The following is a 16842-nucleotide window of genomic DNA, read 5'->3' on the forward strand; positions in this document are numbered from 1 at the left end:
GACGAGAAGAGAAGCAGTGACGATGGCCTCCGCGACTCCAAGATCAAGAACAAGAAGCGCGGCCACCACCGGTATCTTCTTCTTCTTCTTCCTTTCTCATTTGCTTCACGCTCTTGCGTCGGGAATTTCCGCGCCGCAGAGGCCGTTCTCCACGGCGGACGGCGGCGGGTGGTGGAAGCTCCTCAGCAAAAGCGTCGGGATCTCCGCAATGCACATGCAGCTGCTGCCGGACGACACGGTGGTTATGTTCGACCGCACCGACACTGGACGCTCCAACATCTCGCTCCCCGACGGTAGCCGTTGCACCACCGATTGCACTGCCCATTCCGTCCTTTTCCACCTGTACTCCTCCTCCGTCCGCCCTCTCACCGTCCTCACCGACACCTGGTGCTCCTCCGGCACTCTCCTCGCCAACGGCACCCTCCTCCAGACAGGGGGTTTCAAGGACGGCGACCGCGTGATCCGTTTCTTTTCTCCCTCACCCCACTCTGATTGGGTGGAGCTGCCCTCCTACCTGGCCGTACGCCGCTGGTACGCCTCCAACCAGATCCTCCCCGACGGCCGAGTCATCATCATTGGCGGCCGCCGCCAGTTCTCCGGCGAGTTCTTCCCCCGAGACCAGTACTCTGCCTCCCCTGTCTTCCAACTCCCTTTCTTGGTTGAGACATACGACCGCGAGTCGGAGGGCAACCTGTACCCGTTCCTCCACCTCCTCCCTGACGGCACGCTCTTCGTATTCGCCAATGACCGGGCCATCGTCCTCGACGTGGCCAGCAAGCGCGCGATCCGCAGGTTGCCGGCCATCCTTGATGGCCCACGCAGTTATCCCAGCACGGCCTCCTCTGTTCTCCTGCCCCTCCGCCCGGGCGCCGCAGCGGAGGTTCTTGTGTGCGGCGGCGCGCCCTTGGGATCCTACCAGGCCGCGCTCAATGGAACCTTCCTCCCGGCTCTCAGCTCGTGCGCTCGGATCAAGCCTTCGGACCCCGAGCCGTCCTGGTCAATGGAGGACATGCCACTCGCTCGCGTTATGGGCGACATGGTCCTCCTCCCTACCTGCCACGTCATCATCGTCAATGGCGCCGCGGCCGGCACCGCTGGTTGGGAGCTCGCGCGAGAACCCGTGTTGTATCCGGTCCTCTACCAGCCGGACCTGCCGGAGGGGACCCGATTCTCCGTCCTGCGCGAGTCGCAAATCCCGCGGATGTACCACTCGACGGCAGTGCTGGACACCCACGGGAGGGTGCTCGTTGGGGGCAGCAACCCTCACAGTAGCTACAAGTTCACCGATGTGATGTTCCCGACCGAGCTGAGCCTCGAGGCTTTCTACCCGCCGTACCTACTGACGGCCGCCGAAGACCGGCCTCGCGTGTTGGCCGCGCCTGCTGAGGTGGGCTACGGAGAGAGGGTGGCGGTAAGGTTCTTGTTGGCGGAACACTTCCACCGACCGTGGCTGCAGGAGCTGGAGGACGTGGAGGTGGTGGCCGTGTCGCCGGCGTTCCAGACGCACTCGGTGGGGATGAACCAGCGGGTGGTCGTGCTGGAGACGTCCCGGACGCTGGGACACTCAGGGGGGTACGAGACGGAGGTGATGACGCCTCCCTCGCCAGCGGTGTCGCCGCCGGGATACTATCTCTGGTTCGTGGTGCACGAGGGTGTGCCGAGCAAGGGCGTCTGGGTCAGAATCGGATAGTGCATTTCTTTCTTCCTCGATCATGGGGGTTCGTTGAATTTCCTTTTTCTTTTCAGAATTTAAATCTCAATTGATACAAATTCATATATTGATTCTTCTTCAATATCTGTATAGATTTGAATCGTGTTCACGATTGGATAAGAATCAATTACAAATGCCGTTTGTGTAATTGTTCTGGTGCACTTCTGTCTACACTTCTTTCGTGTGTCTTCTTGATAAGAGAACAGACTAAGCATGCACTATAATTCTCTCTGCCAAGGGTTGAAAAGCCAACATTAAGGCTCTCTTGAAGAATTAGATTTCACTATTTGAAAGAACTACGTACTGTTCATCTGTCTGAAGATAATTAACTGTAAAATTTACTTAAGTAATTGCATAAGTGAATCATTGCAATGTTAATTAGTGGGAACGAGAAGGTGATTAATAGGAGTGCATTTTTGCTGTCTCTTCAGGACCATATATATATTTTTTTGTCCTTCGAACTGTCAGTTTGCAAAAGATCATTTTACATGTAAATTTTCTTTTACTTGACATTAATATATAGTACTATCAGTAACTTATTAAACTCTATTAAAATTATTACTTTGCAACCAAAAATATAATAATTTTCTTATAAGCTTAGCTTGCATAATATACGATATCATAATTGAGGGATAATCCGTTTGATGATTCTAATTAATAAAATTTGTGTGCGAATGTTGATGCTTGAATCCATTAAGTAGAATTTCTTATTAAATCTTAATTAGTTTATTGTAGCGTGATTTTTTTGAAATCATTTTTTCATTGTCTCTCTTTAATCGCATTTTAGAAAAAGAATGTTATTTCTTTCAAAAGAGGACTAGAGAATTAAAGGAAGAAAGATATTTATAAAAATTATACATTTGTTTAATTCATTTTTAAAATCGTAATTAAAAAAGGGCCCAACCGGGTTCGAACCGGTGACCTATTGATCTGCAGTCAATTGCTCTACCACTGAGCTATAGACCCTTTTGATGAATAGCAAAAATTTTATTTCTAGTTATGAAAATTGTAACAAAGTTCTCATATTATTTCCGATTGCAAACAAGTGTAAAAAAAAACCTCTTATCTTCTCGACTATGTTAGGATACGGTTTGATCAAGTGCATCCTGATTTGTGTCACATCTAAGTTGACAGAATAAACTAGTGCTGAAGTATCCATTGATCAATTCAATAGTAGTGCTTCTTCGTCGATGTGAAAGCTTTTTGTCTGCATGATGCAATTTGGTCACTTGCTCTTCGTCGATGTGAGAGAAGAACATCGAAGCACAAGAAAAAAAATCGATCAAACCTTTTGCTCTTGCCATGATGCGTGTTGTTCAGACATTGCGATTTTCTTTAATGCATTCGGGCAAACACTGTTTACCCTTTCCTCGATTTTCTTTCTGAAAAAAGTTACAATTCGATGAGAAAAACACAAAAAATCGATGTGGATTACAGTTTAAAGCCCCAATCCGATTCCTCGTAAACGGACAAAGAGGACTAGATAGGCAGTTTGGCGACCTTAAACAGCCTTAATCTCCAGCGGTGTCGCCGCCGCCGTCGACCACATGAACATCTGAAACCAGTCGCAGTTGGTCCTCCAAGTAGCGGTGCAGCAGTCGTCCTTCCGCAACCGGCAGCGGCTCCTGAACGTTACCTTCCTTGGAGCCCAGAGTTTTCCCACGCCTACATCGCCGCCCGACCCGGAGGCAGAGGCCGGCGATGCAGAGCAAGGGAAAAAAGAGGCAAGCGAGGGGGACGAGCACCGGCGAGCAACAAACCAGGATCAGCGTCAAGCACACCCTCCTCGGCCCCTCGACGCCGCTGCGTCCTATCGCCGGCGGCAACGACAACGCCCACCGTCGACCCATGTTCGCCTCTCGAGTGGCGGTGGTCGTCCGGTGCGAATGCCACTAAAAAAGTCAACGTCTCCTCCCATTGCTTATTTCTTCATCGTGTCTACTTTCTGATCAATTAAATCGTTGAAGAAGTAAACAATGTCATGATGTCTAGTTTGATGTCAAAATAAACGGCAAAAGACTCTAAATTAAACCTTCCACATGTATTTAATTACGTGGTTTTTTTTTGTGTTTTTTGTTCCTCGTGTTTGTGTTCTCTTGATACTTGATAGAGCTCGTAGCTTATTTTAATTTGTTTTTTGTAACGATTATTTATCATGTTGAGCCGCTAGCTAGATATGTGTTTCGTTCACAAGAATTTATCCTGGATTTCTATTTTCGATTCTTTTAGGAAAAATTGCAAAGTAAATACAAAATAAAATATTTAATGTCATTTTAAAAAAAGCTTTCATCTTTCTGAAAAATAAGAAAAAGAATTTTTTTTCAAACTAAGAATATATCAACACCTAAAAGTAAAAAAAAAAGGAAAATTAATTTAACTTTGTGAATAAATTTACATGCAAATATGCAATGAATTGCTTTGATCCTTTCAATATACTTTCACATCATCACAGAGAATCAAATTTCTCTCGGATTGCCGTGGAGTTTGCTTTAAGCAATGCACTCTTTTTCAATGGTAGGGACTAATAAATTCAACCTCTACTTCAACTTTCAGATCATTACTCTTCTTTCCTTTTCATCTCCATTGATATCAAAATTTTCTTGAGGGATCAAGTCGATATTATATATATTCTCCTCTATCTCATCATGAAAGAGACACATTATCCTTTGCGTCATGTGTAAATATGGTGTAATCCAACATAAGTGATTATTAATTACACTTTAAAAAAAATCATATATACTAAAACTTATTCTTTATATCTTAGTTAAATTTGTAAGGAGAGTGGTAAGTTGAGTTGGATCCAACCAAAATCGGTCCAATCCACACTTTCACAAACTTTTAGCACCAACCTCGAGATTGTAGTAGATATTTGTTGGATACTTGTCTCAGTTAAAGAGCTAATATTGTTTAACAAATCAGCTTAACTTGGGGAAGATCTTGGCATAATTATATATAGAACCTCTTTTAATATCTTTTTGTGGAAAAGAGATCGATCTTGATGTGATCAATGAACAGGCCACTTTTCCATTAGGATAATTAAGATGCCTTCGATGAGATTTAATTGCCATAATTCAGTTGATCATGTAGATGCAGTCATTTTCTTCAGGTCGCTCTCTTCCCATTAAATATTAAATATATAAAATATGGGAATAAATGAATTGTCACGCGAATAAAGGAGATGAACTCCATGATGCAATAGACATCATTGTACATTACGCAGCAACAAGAGAATAATTGCGTTGCTGGTGCAAAAGGAACCCTTGCAACCTCGCCTCTTTTGGCTGCACTCTTTTTCCAAATCCACAGAAAACTAACAAAATATCTTGCTGATAGCAACTTATTCTCCATGATTGGGCCATGATAGTTCAAGGAGACTGTGCATGATGGAAAGAGCCAAATGGCATGAGAGGGGAACAAAGAACAAAAAATTAAGGATTCTACCAACAGGGCTTAGGGTTGTCTACTTGGAAGGATATCCTTTGACATGTTTTGCTCTTTCATATTGCAAATTTTCCAACATGAACAATCTTTTATTATTATTATTATTATTGTTTGTGCTTCCTTGCAGATCAGATTATGTCTGTGCTTGTTAGCGTTGAACGACAAGTAATTAAACACTTGCACTTCTCAATTTATTGAAGTAGAAGATTAAAGGCACTGACGAAGAGAGAATGTTAGATCAAGTCATCAATCCCTGCTCTGCTTCTCCGTCAAGCGACCTTGAGGCGCCGGAGAGCTATGTAGGCCAAGGCTCGGTACCCGAGGAGCATGACGAACAGTGCCACAATGCAGACAGAGGAATCGATTCTTGTCCCGTAGTGCGACGACGATCCGAGGAAGTAGTCCATTTCTTTGCCGCTGTACTGGATGTTGATGAGGAGTCTGTAGCAGTAGAAGGTGAAGGAGACGTACTTGATCCACTCCAGGCAGTTGGGTATGTGCTGCACGTAGAAGCCGCCGGTGAGCAGGAACGCCAGCATGGTGACCGTCGATATCGTCGAGGCCTGCTTCGCGTCCATGATCGCCGCCCCCAGCGCCAGCCCCAGCCCCTGCGCCACCAGCACGTAGCCGAGGATGACGGCGAGAGTCAGAAGGAACGCCCCCGGCTCCGTCCTCAGCCCGGCCATCCAGTACAGTATCAAGGTGAAGACGGTGGGGAGGACGAGCTCCATGGGCAGATCGCCTGCAGTGCGCGCCATGAAGTAGGAGGAGAGGCTGTACATTCCCGATGCGCGTTCCTTGAGGAAGACGGCGCGCTCCTGGGGGAAAGTGAAGACCGAGTTGAAGGAGGCGAAGACGCCCCAGAAGATGGTGATGAAGAAGAGGAGGCCGAGGCGGTCCTGAACGTCCCCGAGGCTCGAGCGCCACCACATCGAGCCGGAGAGCACAGCGGCCACCATGACCTGGAAGACTCGGAGGGAGTTAAACGACTCGTGGCGTCGCTCCTTGAGGCTCCGGCTCAAGAGGACGGAGAACTGGCTGAACCAGCTGACGCTGCTCTTGTCTCTCTTCTCCTTCTCGGCGAACAATTCTCTACCTGTTTCACGACAACAAAAGTCAAACAATCAGCAAATCTTCGAAGAACTAAACAATTTTTTTTAGTTTTTCAGACGCTTACCGCTCTGGTTTGCTAGCCACACCACTCAACCTTCCGTTGACTTTCGGCGCCAACACTTGGTTGTAAGATGAGATTAGAGATTGCTTGACTGTTGACTTTTGTTTCACTCTGTTTGACTTAACCCTGGAGTAGAAGATAAGGTGCTAAACTTTGAATTGCAGGAAGAAAAAAATCCAAATAATTGAGAACCTCATGCTGTATTTCACATGCAGTTCCAAAGTCAAAATTAAGGGACCCGATGCATGTCAAATCTGATAAAAGTGAAGCCAAAAAGAATGAAAAAGTAACTCCCAACACACTGCCCTTTCCTGTTCACCGGACACCTGTACAATTTAGTGAGAGCACCATTATTCCCTCGCTACGTGTCCACTAACCGGCACTGAACAAAAGCCATCGAACAAAAACAAAGCGAAAAGAAATGAATAACCAAACGCATCGAGAGAAGAAGAGGGACCAAACAGAGCCCTCAAAGCGATCGATACTGAAGGAGAATAGCAGCAGAGAGCCATGCTTCCTCGCTTGATAACAATGTCTATTTTTCAACAGGGACCAGTAATGCAGCAGAGAGTCTCTACATCAGCCTTTTGACAATTAAGCATTCAATACGTGATCTAAAGACCAAATCTAGGACCACTGTAGAAATCGATTGTCTCTTTGACTGCGCAAGTGCCTAATCTGAGAGGAGAATGAGGACGATAAGGTACGTTATAGAATAGAGAAAGAATGGACGGTCAGATTGTTGTGAATCCAATGATACATCTCTCTGTTTCTTGCAGCTCTCATGGTGTTGCTTTCTCCACTAATACTGGCTAGTTTCCACTTTCCTCTATGACTGTGACATCGAACATTTTATCTCATATCCTAATTATTGTTTATATTTTCATAAAAAGTTGGCATGTTAAAAAACTTGCAAGGTGCAATATTATTAGAGAGGACTGATCGAGTAGAAATATGTGCTAACCGTTGGCCAAATCGAGCATGAAATCGGCGGGGTTGACGTGGAAATTTGGAGGAAAGCCGACGGCGGCGAAGTAGTCCATGGCATCTTTGGCCTTGCCGAAGTACAAGCAATTGCCCTCCGAGAGGAGGAGCACCGAGTCGAACATCTGGTAGACGCGGCTCGCCGGCTGGTGGATCGACGTGACCACCGTCCTCCCCTTCCTGGCCAGCCCGGCGAGGGTGGCCACCAGCCGGCTGGCCGCCGTGGAGTCGAGTCCCGAGGTGGGCTCGTCGAGCACCAGCAGGCTCGGATTTACCAGCATCTCGTGCCCGATGCAGACTCTCTTTCGCTCCCCGCCGGAGATCCCCCGCACGAAGGTCCCGCCCACGGCCGTGTCGGCGCACTTGCACAATCCCAGCTCCGCCAACACCTCCTCCACCGCAGCCGCCTTCTCTGCCTTCGCTAGCGTCCGTGGAAGCCGGAGCATCGCGCAGAAGAGCAGCGTCTCCCGCACCGTCAAATGCGGGTACAGCACGTCGTCCTGCGCCACGAAACCAATCCGCCGCAGGGCCGGCCGCGCAAGCCGACGACCGTTGACAAGCACCACGCCGGAGTGCATATCCCCCTGCAGGCGCCGTCCAGCGAGGAAGCTCAACAGAGTGGACTTTCCGCTCCCGGAGGGACCAAGAACAGCAAGCAACTCGCCGGGAGACACCATGCCGCTCACGCCGTTAAGTATAACTTTCTCGTCAGAGGCAGAGCTTCCTCCGCTGCCGCCGGTAGTCAACATGCACTTGAGCCCTTTGACGCCGGTGGCCGCCAGAGGATCGAGCTTGACACGGTACGATATATCAATAAACTACAACAACATGGACACATATCACGACAAGAAATTAGAAAGATTAATCAGCGATCAAACGAACAACAAATTAAAAGCAGAGAAATCGAGCTTGAAGTGCATGGTACTTGGAGAGTAAGAGGGAAGCAAGAGCGAGAGAGAACGGAGTCCGTTCTTGTGACGTCGACTCCACTTGGTTCATGTTCTCGATCAGAAGGCATTTGTCTGACGATGAGAGAGCGACAGCGGCAACCGTAATAGAATAGAACAGAGGAGAGGGAGAGTGAACAAGGCAGCGGCAGTGATACAAGGAGAGGAGCGGAGAGGGGCGAGAATGGGGCGGTATTTAAGTAGGAAATGGAGGTGGAAGCCACGTCGAAGTTGGAAGGGAGGCCACAAGCGGGCTGGTACGTGGAAGGCTGTGCGTTATTCAGGGGGGACAGCTGTCACCAATCAATAAAAGAGAAGGAATAAGATGATAAATATTGATGCGGTAGAAAAAACGTGGCATGGTCCATAGATGGGTCAACACAATACAGTCTTCTTCAAGTCAACATAGTCTCCGTCTCATCCGAAATGAGATTTGGATAAAATTAGTCGATTAATACTTGAACTCGGATCTACTATAAGTATAAGTAGGTTGTGAGTCGCCTTCCTAAATAAATGTGATCGTTATAGTAAGCTAACTATCAATCACCTTTCTAAAAATGCATGTTTATTATAGCAAGTTGTCGATCATCTTTCTAAAAGAATGTGACAATTAGAATGTGTAAGTTGTCTGTCATTTTTTTAAATGGATATGGCTGTTATAATAGATTGTCAATCGTCTTCCTAAAAGAACCCAACAAAGTCATCCCTTCACCCTTACATAAGGTGATGGTATAAACAATAGGAGAAAGATTAAAAGAGATATTATACCATCACTCTTCTACCTTATACTTTATATTTTTCTTTTAATAATTCTTTATCCGTCCGATATTGACTTATGCATCAAAATAGTCATGACAAGTGCGCTTTGACTCCCTTCGAACTTCTTATTAATCCCTCTTAAGGAAGTTGACCTTGTTAAAAACCAACCTCACTCAACTTTGTCAGAAATAGATTTTATTGAAGATTGACCCCACTAGAAACTGACCTCTCTGAAAGTCGATTTTATTGAAGTCTGTCCTCGTTGAAGATCGACTTCGCCCAAGTTAACCCATCAAAAGTCAACTTGTCAACGGCAAGTTCATCAAAGTCTTTAATATTGCCTCAATATTCTTTTGATCTCGGAAGAATATTGAGCACTTGTTGAAGGAATGACAATGTGTATGAAGAAATCAAGAGTCTTTTGTAATGTCATTTTTTTGTAGTGGTTAATTATAATTTTTTGATTTATTTATTCATAAATAAGATCGACTGTAAGATCGTTGAGATGGTAAATTATATTTTTGTACTGAAGAAGACTGGAGAAGGATGAGAAATCAAAAGTATTAATTATGGAGAACGGATAATAAAGAAGAGCAAAAGGAATTATTTTACAATTTAGTTGTTATATTTATATGTATACCACTTGGTGTATATGAAGGTAGAGGCATATACAGATATGCTCTTCTCGGGTCGTACGATCAAACTTTCGAGCTCACTAGTAAAAAATGGTCGGTGTGAGAGTTATATTTTTTAATAAATTACCAAACAAGGTAAAAATTAAAAGGATATATTAAAAAGAAAATTTGAAAAAAAAATTCATTACTTTAGTATTATTGTTAACTTAGGTAGTAGCTTGTTCAAAATTATTATAAATATAGCAATTTTATTCAAAAATTCTATAGAACGATTTGAATATTTAGCCAAAGTTGTTATGCGTATTGATAAAGTAAAAATAATTTTATTTATATTTTAGTATTTTTGACTAAAATTACTAAAATATAGAATAAGGTAATTTTAAAATGAAAAATAAAATAGAGTGCTATAATTACGTTAAAATAAGAGTAATGACATATTATTTTAATATTTTTGAAAGCTAGAGCAATTGTTTAACGATACTAAAAATAAAAGACGATTTTTTATATTTAAGAAAATAAGAAGGAAATGAAACAGTTCCCGCAACTTTGTCTTCTTCCTCCCTTGGTTGTCCTGTCCTGTGTCCTCTTATGCAGACCTGATACAGTGAACCCTACGGAAGTGCGGATGACCAAACAAAGAGTCTCTTCGCTTCGATTCAAAGGTGCATACAGAGGCTAAGAAGCTGAATAGAAAAGGAGGGGGTGTTAGGTGCTCACACACTGATATTGACAATGGGATCAATGAGTACGTTGTAGCTGTAATTCCACGGCCAAGCGGCGGCCAAGCGGGAGGCTTGGGAATTGGAATCATGCATGGCATCGAAGGTGCGTGTCAGATCGCCTTCAATGGCATCGATGCTTAACGAAGAATATCCAACACTTCCCTTGATCCTATCCTTTTGGCTCAACTCGATCGTCTGAAGCTAGCTAGCATTATAGGAGGAATAAGGGAACAGTGAAGTCCCATGTTTATATCAGTAGATCTGTGACTGAAAGGAAATAAAATAAAATGCTGAAAGAGAGATGAGGTACCAGATTCCATAACTAAGCCTATTAAATTCTCCAACTGTTTTTCAATCTTAATTTGATCGCGTAGATTAAATTTCTTTAGTATATTGTTGTTATATGGATTTCAATGTTCTGCTTTTAACTGGAAGTAATGATCAGCATGGATTTGCTGGAGCATATTAATTCGTGGTTTGGCATGTAAATTGTGGAAGAGTCAACGATGGTAAGCTAATGGCGTTGAATGATAGATATCGATCGTGTGAATTTATTTATGCATTGAAAGTCAATCAGTCTGATTAAAGAGTGTTTTACTTAATCACGTATTTCATTCCCACTTGTAATCGAATCATATTACATTTCAGCCTGACTTTTTCTTTTAAAATATCCTTAATTTTGAAGAGAAAGTTGGATAAAGTAATCCTTGCCTGATATTTCATTCAAATTAAAGTCAAATTTGTATAACCTTCATATTCTCTCTGATTGACCATCTCCAATGATCGATGCTTCATGAGTGAGTTCTTAAGTAATTAACCAACAGCGAGGAAGATAATAAATGAGTTTTTCAAAATCATTACTCTCTTAATTCCAATAAATAGCTAGCTCCTTGATAAACATAGTGCATTATTTCATCTAAGTCCTTCATCTATTAATTACAATAGGATGTGTGAGATTCTCCTTGATCGATCTCATGATTGCCTACATTATAGAACAATAATGCATGGCGAGCTACTAACAACTCTATATAATTTCCTAGGTTCGGTTCATACTATAGGTTTGCCTATCACCATCAACATCGATACGACACTTAGCCACCAAGAATATTCATAAGATAATATTAATATTTAGAAACATATATACAGAGATAGACATATCTAGGTCCTTTAACTTACGTACCCTTGTCTCTCACCATCTAATCGTTGGAGACGTGGATTAATCAACGCGAAATCAAAAGGATCGGAGAAAACATTACAAAAATGTAAAGCTGTAGTCAAAATGATCATAAATACTAAACAACTAAGCTACTTCACCGACACAACATACAAAATGCCATATTGCAGCTAGCTAGCTCAAGCCACCTCTCCTACACTCGTTTTGAATTATTGTACTCCCTATTTCTTTGCCAAAAGTATGTTTGATGGATATGTAGTAAACTAATGGGTCTATCCAGCTGCTGACATTTGGATACTTGTTTAATCTGATGCCTCTTACGTGCATGATCGATTGAAAGTATGTATATATATATATCTATATATGTACTATTTCCTGACACCTTGACAAGATGAATGATGCCCTAGCAATGGCCATCGTCCACTTTGAAAGTATAGGTATAAAAGTTTTATCTCAGACAGACAATGATCATTTCATATTCTTCACGTACAGAGGTCATGAATGGCAAGTGCGTCGAATGTATTTTCATGCATGCAACACGTAGTATACCGCCCCACTATGAAGTAAAAACCTTTGGACGATCGATCGAGCAGGTCCAGGGTCTTACTTGTCATCTTGATCGTGCTAGCTCGTTGTACATGGTTGCCTAATTAAGTCTTCGAGCAGTAGTGTCAGTTCATAAATGAGTTGATGAGCAAACAAAAGGATACGTGCTCCCACATTTTAGTTTTGCTATAATTTGTAATTGAGACTTAATTATGAACATTTTCACAATACTCTCGAATATAATACTCGATGCGATGTGAATCGACTGTCAATAATAAGACATTAATTAGTACTCGCGAACGTACGGGAAAGACCTTTAGATATTAATTAGTCTTTTTTGGCTTTAGGTGTGGATAAGCTCTTGTAAGGTGCATGTCTGATATGGAGAAGGAAAATAGCACGGTTTAATTTGCTTCGTCCTTTCCTGGCAAATTGGGAAAAGAAAAAAAAACTGGGACATGTGTCTCGAATTCCTCTCACTACTCCCTCTCGTATTGGAAACTAAATAGTAATTTCCCAACACCTTTAACTTTAAGAGCTATTTGAACAACTACAAAATGCCTTGTGACGTACGATCGAGAGTATACAAGTGACCCTCCCCATGACTTGTGACGAGAGGCCACGTGTGGCTTGCAGGCCATGGAGTTCATCCATGGTGCCATAGTTGAGGTGGAACCAACTCACTGTTCGATCACTAATTCTCCCACTAAGTCACTAACTTAATTGCGTTAAATCTCTCGCTGAGCTCAGTGACGACGTAGGGACGCAAATTATTAATACTGTTTAAATTTGTATTAATTAGTTGCAATATGATGAAGAGTTGAAATTTAAGAGGGATGAATCAAGTGGTTACTTCTCATTTTCAAATGAAGTCTCCTATTACATATCTAGGGATTGTAGGTAGTAGGAAAGAGGGAGGGGAGAGAAGAAGACACGTTATATTTAGATTGATGTCTTTCTTTTTTTGCCAAAATGCTTTGGCTTTTGGCCACTGAGGAAAGATAGCTAGGTATGCTTAGCGACAGAATAGAAGGTAGCTTGTGTATTGCACGCATGGTGAATAAATAAACCTTTTTAATTTTTATACAATATTAAATTATTTTGTAATACTGATTTTTATTCAATAATTCGTCACTTTTATGTAAAGTAGCTGTGGCATGCCTTTAATTTATTGGATACAGTTGATGGGATCGTCGGCAAAGTTTAGACGGTTCTTCTGCAGTCCTAAAATTAAGACAGCATGCAACTCATGACACTGATAACACCATGCATTAGCTGCAAATTTTCAACCTTGGATGCAAATTAAAACTTTATTGACCATCAAATAATACAGCACAAAAAGATGCAACCGAAAGAGAAAAAGAAAACTGTGTCATTGTGATCGAAACTGTGAAAGAAAAGAAAAAAGTGAATGAGTTGTGCATGAGCATCCCTTTGCTTTAATTTATGGGGTGTATCATCGTCTTCAGTTCTTCCACTAGTTGATGCTGCACACACACATGCCACTGCATGCATGCAACAGGTGCTCTCAGTCTCTGAACCAAGATCCCATAATCAGCACAAGACTACGTCCCTCCTGTATTTTTGCAGGGATTCATTCCTTAATTTTCCTGGTTAAATGAGCTGAAAATGAAGATAAGACTACATATATAAATGATTAGCACGCAATGGATTCTGCAGATATATACGTACGTATATAGCATCACAAGGAAGACAGTGGTGATCTTTAATCAATCTGATTCGATGACATGACTGGTTCAACACATGGCAGCTAGTGCGCACTAAAGCTTCAGCAGATAAATAATCATGGGCTTTCTGCAGTTTTCCTTGCAGCCTTAAACCGGCCGGTGAAGTTGGAGGCATTCATCCATGCTTATCTAGTTCTGCCATCATTTAATTTGTCATATTTATATATGTATGATTGAGTTCGTATAATTAGTTCAATATGTAAGAAACAATAATTATAAAGGTCAAGTATTATCAATAGTGCAATTAATCTTGGATCCTATAAATAAAGCTAGCTAGCTATTCCACAAACTATAGAAGAAATGCATTTGCTGCATGCATTATGAATCCACAAGCAAATCAACTTTGTGAAATAATATATAGCACTACTTAAATAACCCATTATGATGCGAACTCTATGAGAAAAGAAAAGGAGGTTACAAGAGTTTGCCTAATCCTGCATGTTCTATAATTTTGTCACAATAATTAAATATGCAAGAACCAATTTAATTAGCTCGTGCATGATCAATGATGAAAAGGAGTAAACATTTATTTAAACAAGTTAAAGCTCCAGAAGGTGGGAATAGTTGCTGCGATATATCAGCAACGTCCTGATCACATCGTATGTAATTTTTGTTTACTCTGGTTTCTGATGCTACGAGGATTCTTCACTTGTGCACAGGTAAATTTTCGTTCGTTAATTAAGCATAAGGCAGCACTACTGTTGAATCGTTTGTTCAAAAAGACATGTATCATTGCATTTAGGATATTAAATTAGCTCTTGTTTGAGTAGTCCTCATTTACACTAGTCATATATTGTTTTTTTTTTCTGTTATTTTTTTCCAGAAAAACAGACAACAATCTATTATACAGACCACACACACACACACAAAAATCATTGATGCCCTATTTTAATTTAAAATCTAAACCCAAAGACCTATGACCTGTGTGAAAGTCAAATTAATTATACAGAAGTCAACCAAACATTTATTCAAGTCCATTAATCTTTCTCTATCTCAACGTCAATTCAATTATCTTTCATGCAATCCCGATTCCATCGCCACTGTAGTTCGCCGGCTGGCAGCACACGTGGCAGATCCAGATAAATTAGAAGGGATTCTGCGTGTACGAGAAAATGTCTTCTTCTTGGAGCAGCAGAGGATTTCCATACTCGTAATTAGCTCCAGAGGCGAGGACTGTCTCCCAGTCCGCCTCGCTCCACGGTGGCAGGCTCTGCACCGCGCGCTCGCACTTCATCTTTGCCGCGTGCTCCGACCCGCTCGAATACTCCCTCACCAGCAGCGGTATCGGCTTCGCCGCATCCAGATAGAGCAAGTCCGTTGTCGTCGACGCCGTCGGAGCCTCCCCGTTCGCCTCCACCACCGCCGCAGAGCTCCTCCACTCCGGAATGGCCTCCCTTTTCTTGTGGTAGATCCGGCACAGCACCCAATCGTCCAACTGTATAATATAATGAATGACACTCAAATCGATCAGCTAATTTTCTAGCCCGATCCAATCAAAATTTTGTATTGGCATAGATATACGAACCCGACGGGAATGCTTCTTCTTGGCGTCGGAATGGTCGACATGGGCGAGGCGGTACTCGTGCATGATCCAATCCGTCTTCACCCCCTTGGGCGCCTTCCCAGAGTAGAACACCAGCGCCTTCTTGATCGCCACCAGCCGCGGCGACCCCACCGGCTTGTCGACCCCCGTCGCCTTCCAGTAGCCCGACCTGGCAGCCCGGTTCGGCCGCGACCCGTTGGGATACTTCCGGTCACGCGGCGAGAAGAAGTACCATTCCTTCTCCCCGTACCACGCTTTTCCCGGCAGCTGCCACGGGTCGTACTTATACAGGTCCAGCTCCGCGATAATGGGAACGCAGATGGGCAGCCCGGCGGATCGCCGGCATAGGTAGTTCGTCACCAGCTCCTCGTCAGTGGGATGGAACCGGAATCCTGGAGGAAGCGACAGATCTGCTCCGTTCATTCTTCCTCTGTTAATCGCTCTTCCTGTTGTCTTCTCGCGCTCTCACTTCTTCTTCCTCGTAGTTGTCGTCTTCTCTGCCTCGACCTCCACCCTCCTCTGTTTATAAAAACAGAGGAGGAGCTGAAGGCGACGTGGAGGCCAGTTAGGCGGTCTTCCAAGGCCGCACGCGTGAGCATGCCGACTGGACTCGTTGACAGAGTCATTGCGGATACCCGGCGTCGAATACACGAAACGTAGGTCACCGCCGAAAAGGACACCGATGCTGTCACGGCTTACGTAATCATTTTCCGATAGACGCGGATATTGGCCCGCGCGGGAGCAGCCGCTCGTGCAGCGGGCCGGGAGATTGAAGCGGGCGGCGACGGCACGGGAACCTCCGGTTGCCGCGTTGGCAGTCAGCAAGCCCGACACGTGGCCTCGGCGGCGATGGACGCGGCATCCGTGAGGAGGTTCCGATTTGAATTGGATAGAGACGGCGAACGTGTTCAAACCTGGTAAATTATTGGTCAAAATTAGACACGTTGCGCCAGAAGTGAAGGAATAGAACAGACATGCAAATTAGGGAATGACTGCATGAGTACGTAACTGCAGCGTGGAACACTGTTGACCACGTCACACATTTGAACATTTCAGGGAATTCGCCTTTTTAATCATGCATGTTTCGATCACGTGTACAGTCATCTGACCTGGCTTAGTTTTTCGGTCAAACGTATCGAAAGGGCACCTACAAGTTAAGTTCGGGTGGATCGTCATGCATGATAATCGAGGAGCAACGACGAATGGATGTCATGGATGATGTGCACATGTCAAATTCACGCATCTAACATCGTACGATATCCCAATTATTGCATCATGTGTTTCTTCTTCTTATACAAGCAATGAAGTAATTAATGACTTACTAATTCATTACTTAGGCTTAGTCAGCACAGTGAGAACGTATCGAAAGGGCACCTACTGGTTAAGTTCGGGTGGGGTCGTCATGCATGATGCGCGAGGAGCAACGAGGAATGGATGTCATGGATGATGTGCACATGT

The 16842-nt window shown here is 43.6% G+C and overlaps 3 protein-coding genes and 1 non-coding gene across 4 annotated transcripts; 1 reads left to right on the plus strand and 3 right to left on the minus strand.

Moving 5' to 3' along the window:
- Positions 1–208: 208 nt before the first annotated feature.
- On the plus strand, positions 209–1690 carry LOC141823108 (aldehyde oxidase GLOX-like). Its single transcript, XM_074710378.1, has one exon. It carries the CDS (start codon positions 209–211, stop codon positions 1688–1690), a length of 1482 nt encoding a protein of 493 aa, XP_074566479.1.
- A 915-nt stretch (positions 1691–2605) lies between these two features.
- TRNAC-GCA (transfer RNA cysteine (anticodon GCA)) lies at positions 2606–2677 on the minus strand. Its single transcript has one exon. It is a non-coding gene; the product is annotated as a tRNA-Cys (tRNA).
- A 2641-nt stretch (positions 2678–5318) lies between these two features.
- Positions 5319–8403, minus strand: LOC141823188 (ABC transporter G family member 25-like). Its single transcript, XM_074710453.1, is given in 6 exon segments — positions 5319–6248; positions 6330–6343; positions 6345–6435; positions 6438–6452; positions 7291–8128; positions 8236–8403. Coding segments are annotated over 6 exon segments (1878 nt in total). The 5' UTR covers positions 8329–8403; the 3' UTR covers positions 5319–5421.
- A 6201-nt stretch (positions 8404–14604) lies between these two features.
- Positions 14605–15847, minus strand: LOC141823236 (NAC domain-containing protein 48-like). Its single transcript, XM_074710499.1, has 2 exons — positions 15367–15847; positions 14605–15276 (listed from the first exon to the last, which is right to left on the minus strand). Exons 1-2 carry the CDS (start codon positions 15805–15807, stop codon positions 14926–14928), a joined length of 792 nt encoding a protein of 263 aa, XP_074566600.1. The 5' UTR covers positions 15808–15847; the 3' UTR covers positions 14605–14925.
- Between the last annotated feature and the right edge of the window lie 995 nt (positions 15848–16842).

This window comes from Curcuma longa, chromosome 3 (assembly GCF_044706935.1).
Source record: "Curcuma longa cultivar G26 ecotype Majalengka, Jawa Barat chromosome 3, ITB_CL_G26_1.1, whole genome shotgun sequence".
NCBI lineage: Eukaryota > Viridiplantae > Streptophyta > Magnoliopsida > Zingiberales > Zingiberaceae > Curcuma > Curcuma longa.

What these genes read in the sequence shown, in the direction of transcription:
- LOC141823108 (XM_074710378.1), top strand. Translation starts at nt 209, where the DNA reads ATGCACATGCAGCTGCTGCCGGACGACACGGTGGTTATGTTCGACCGC.
- LOC141823236 (XM_074710499.1), bottom strand. Translation starts at nt 15,807, where the DNA reads ATGAACGGAGCAGATCTGTCGCTTCCTCCAGGATTCCGGTTCCATCCC. An exon ending in AGAAGAAGCATTCCCGTCGG is followed by an intron (nt 15,277 to 15,366) that starts GTTCGTATATCT and finishes TATATTATACAG; the next exon opens with TTGGACGATTGGGTGCTGTG.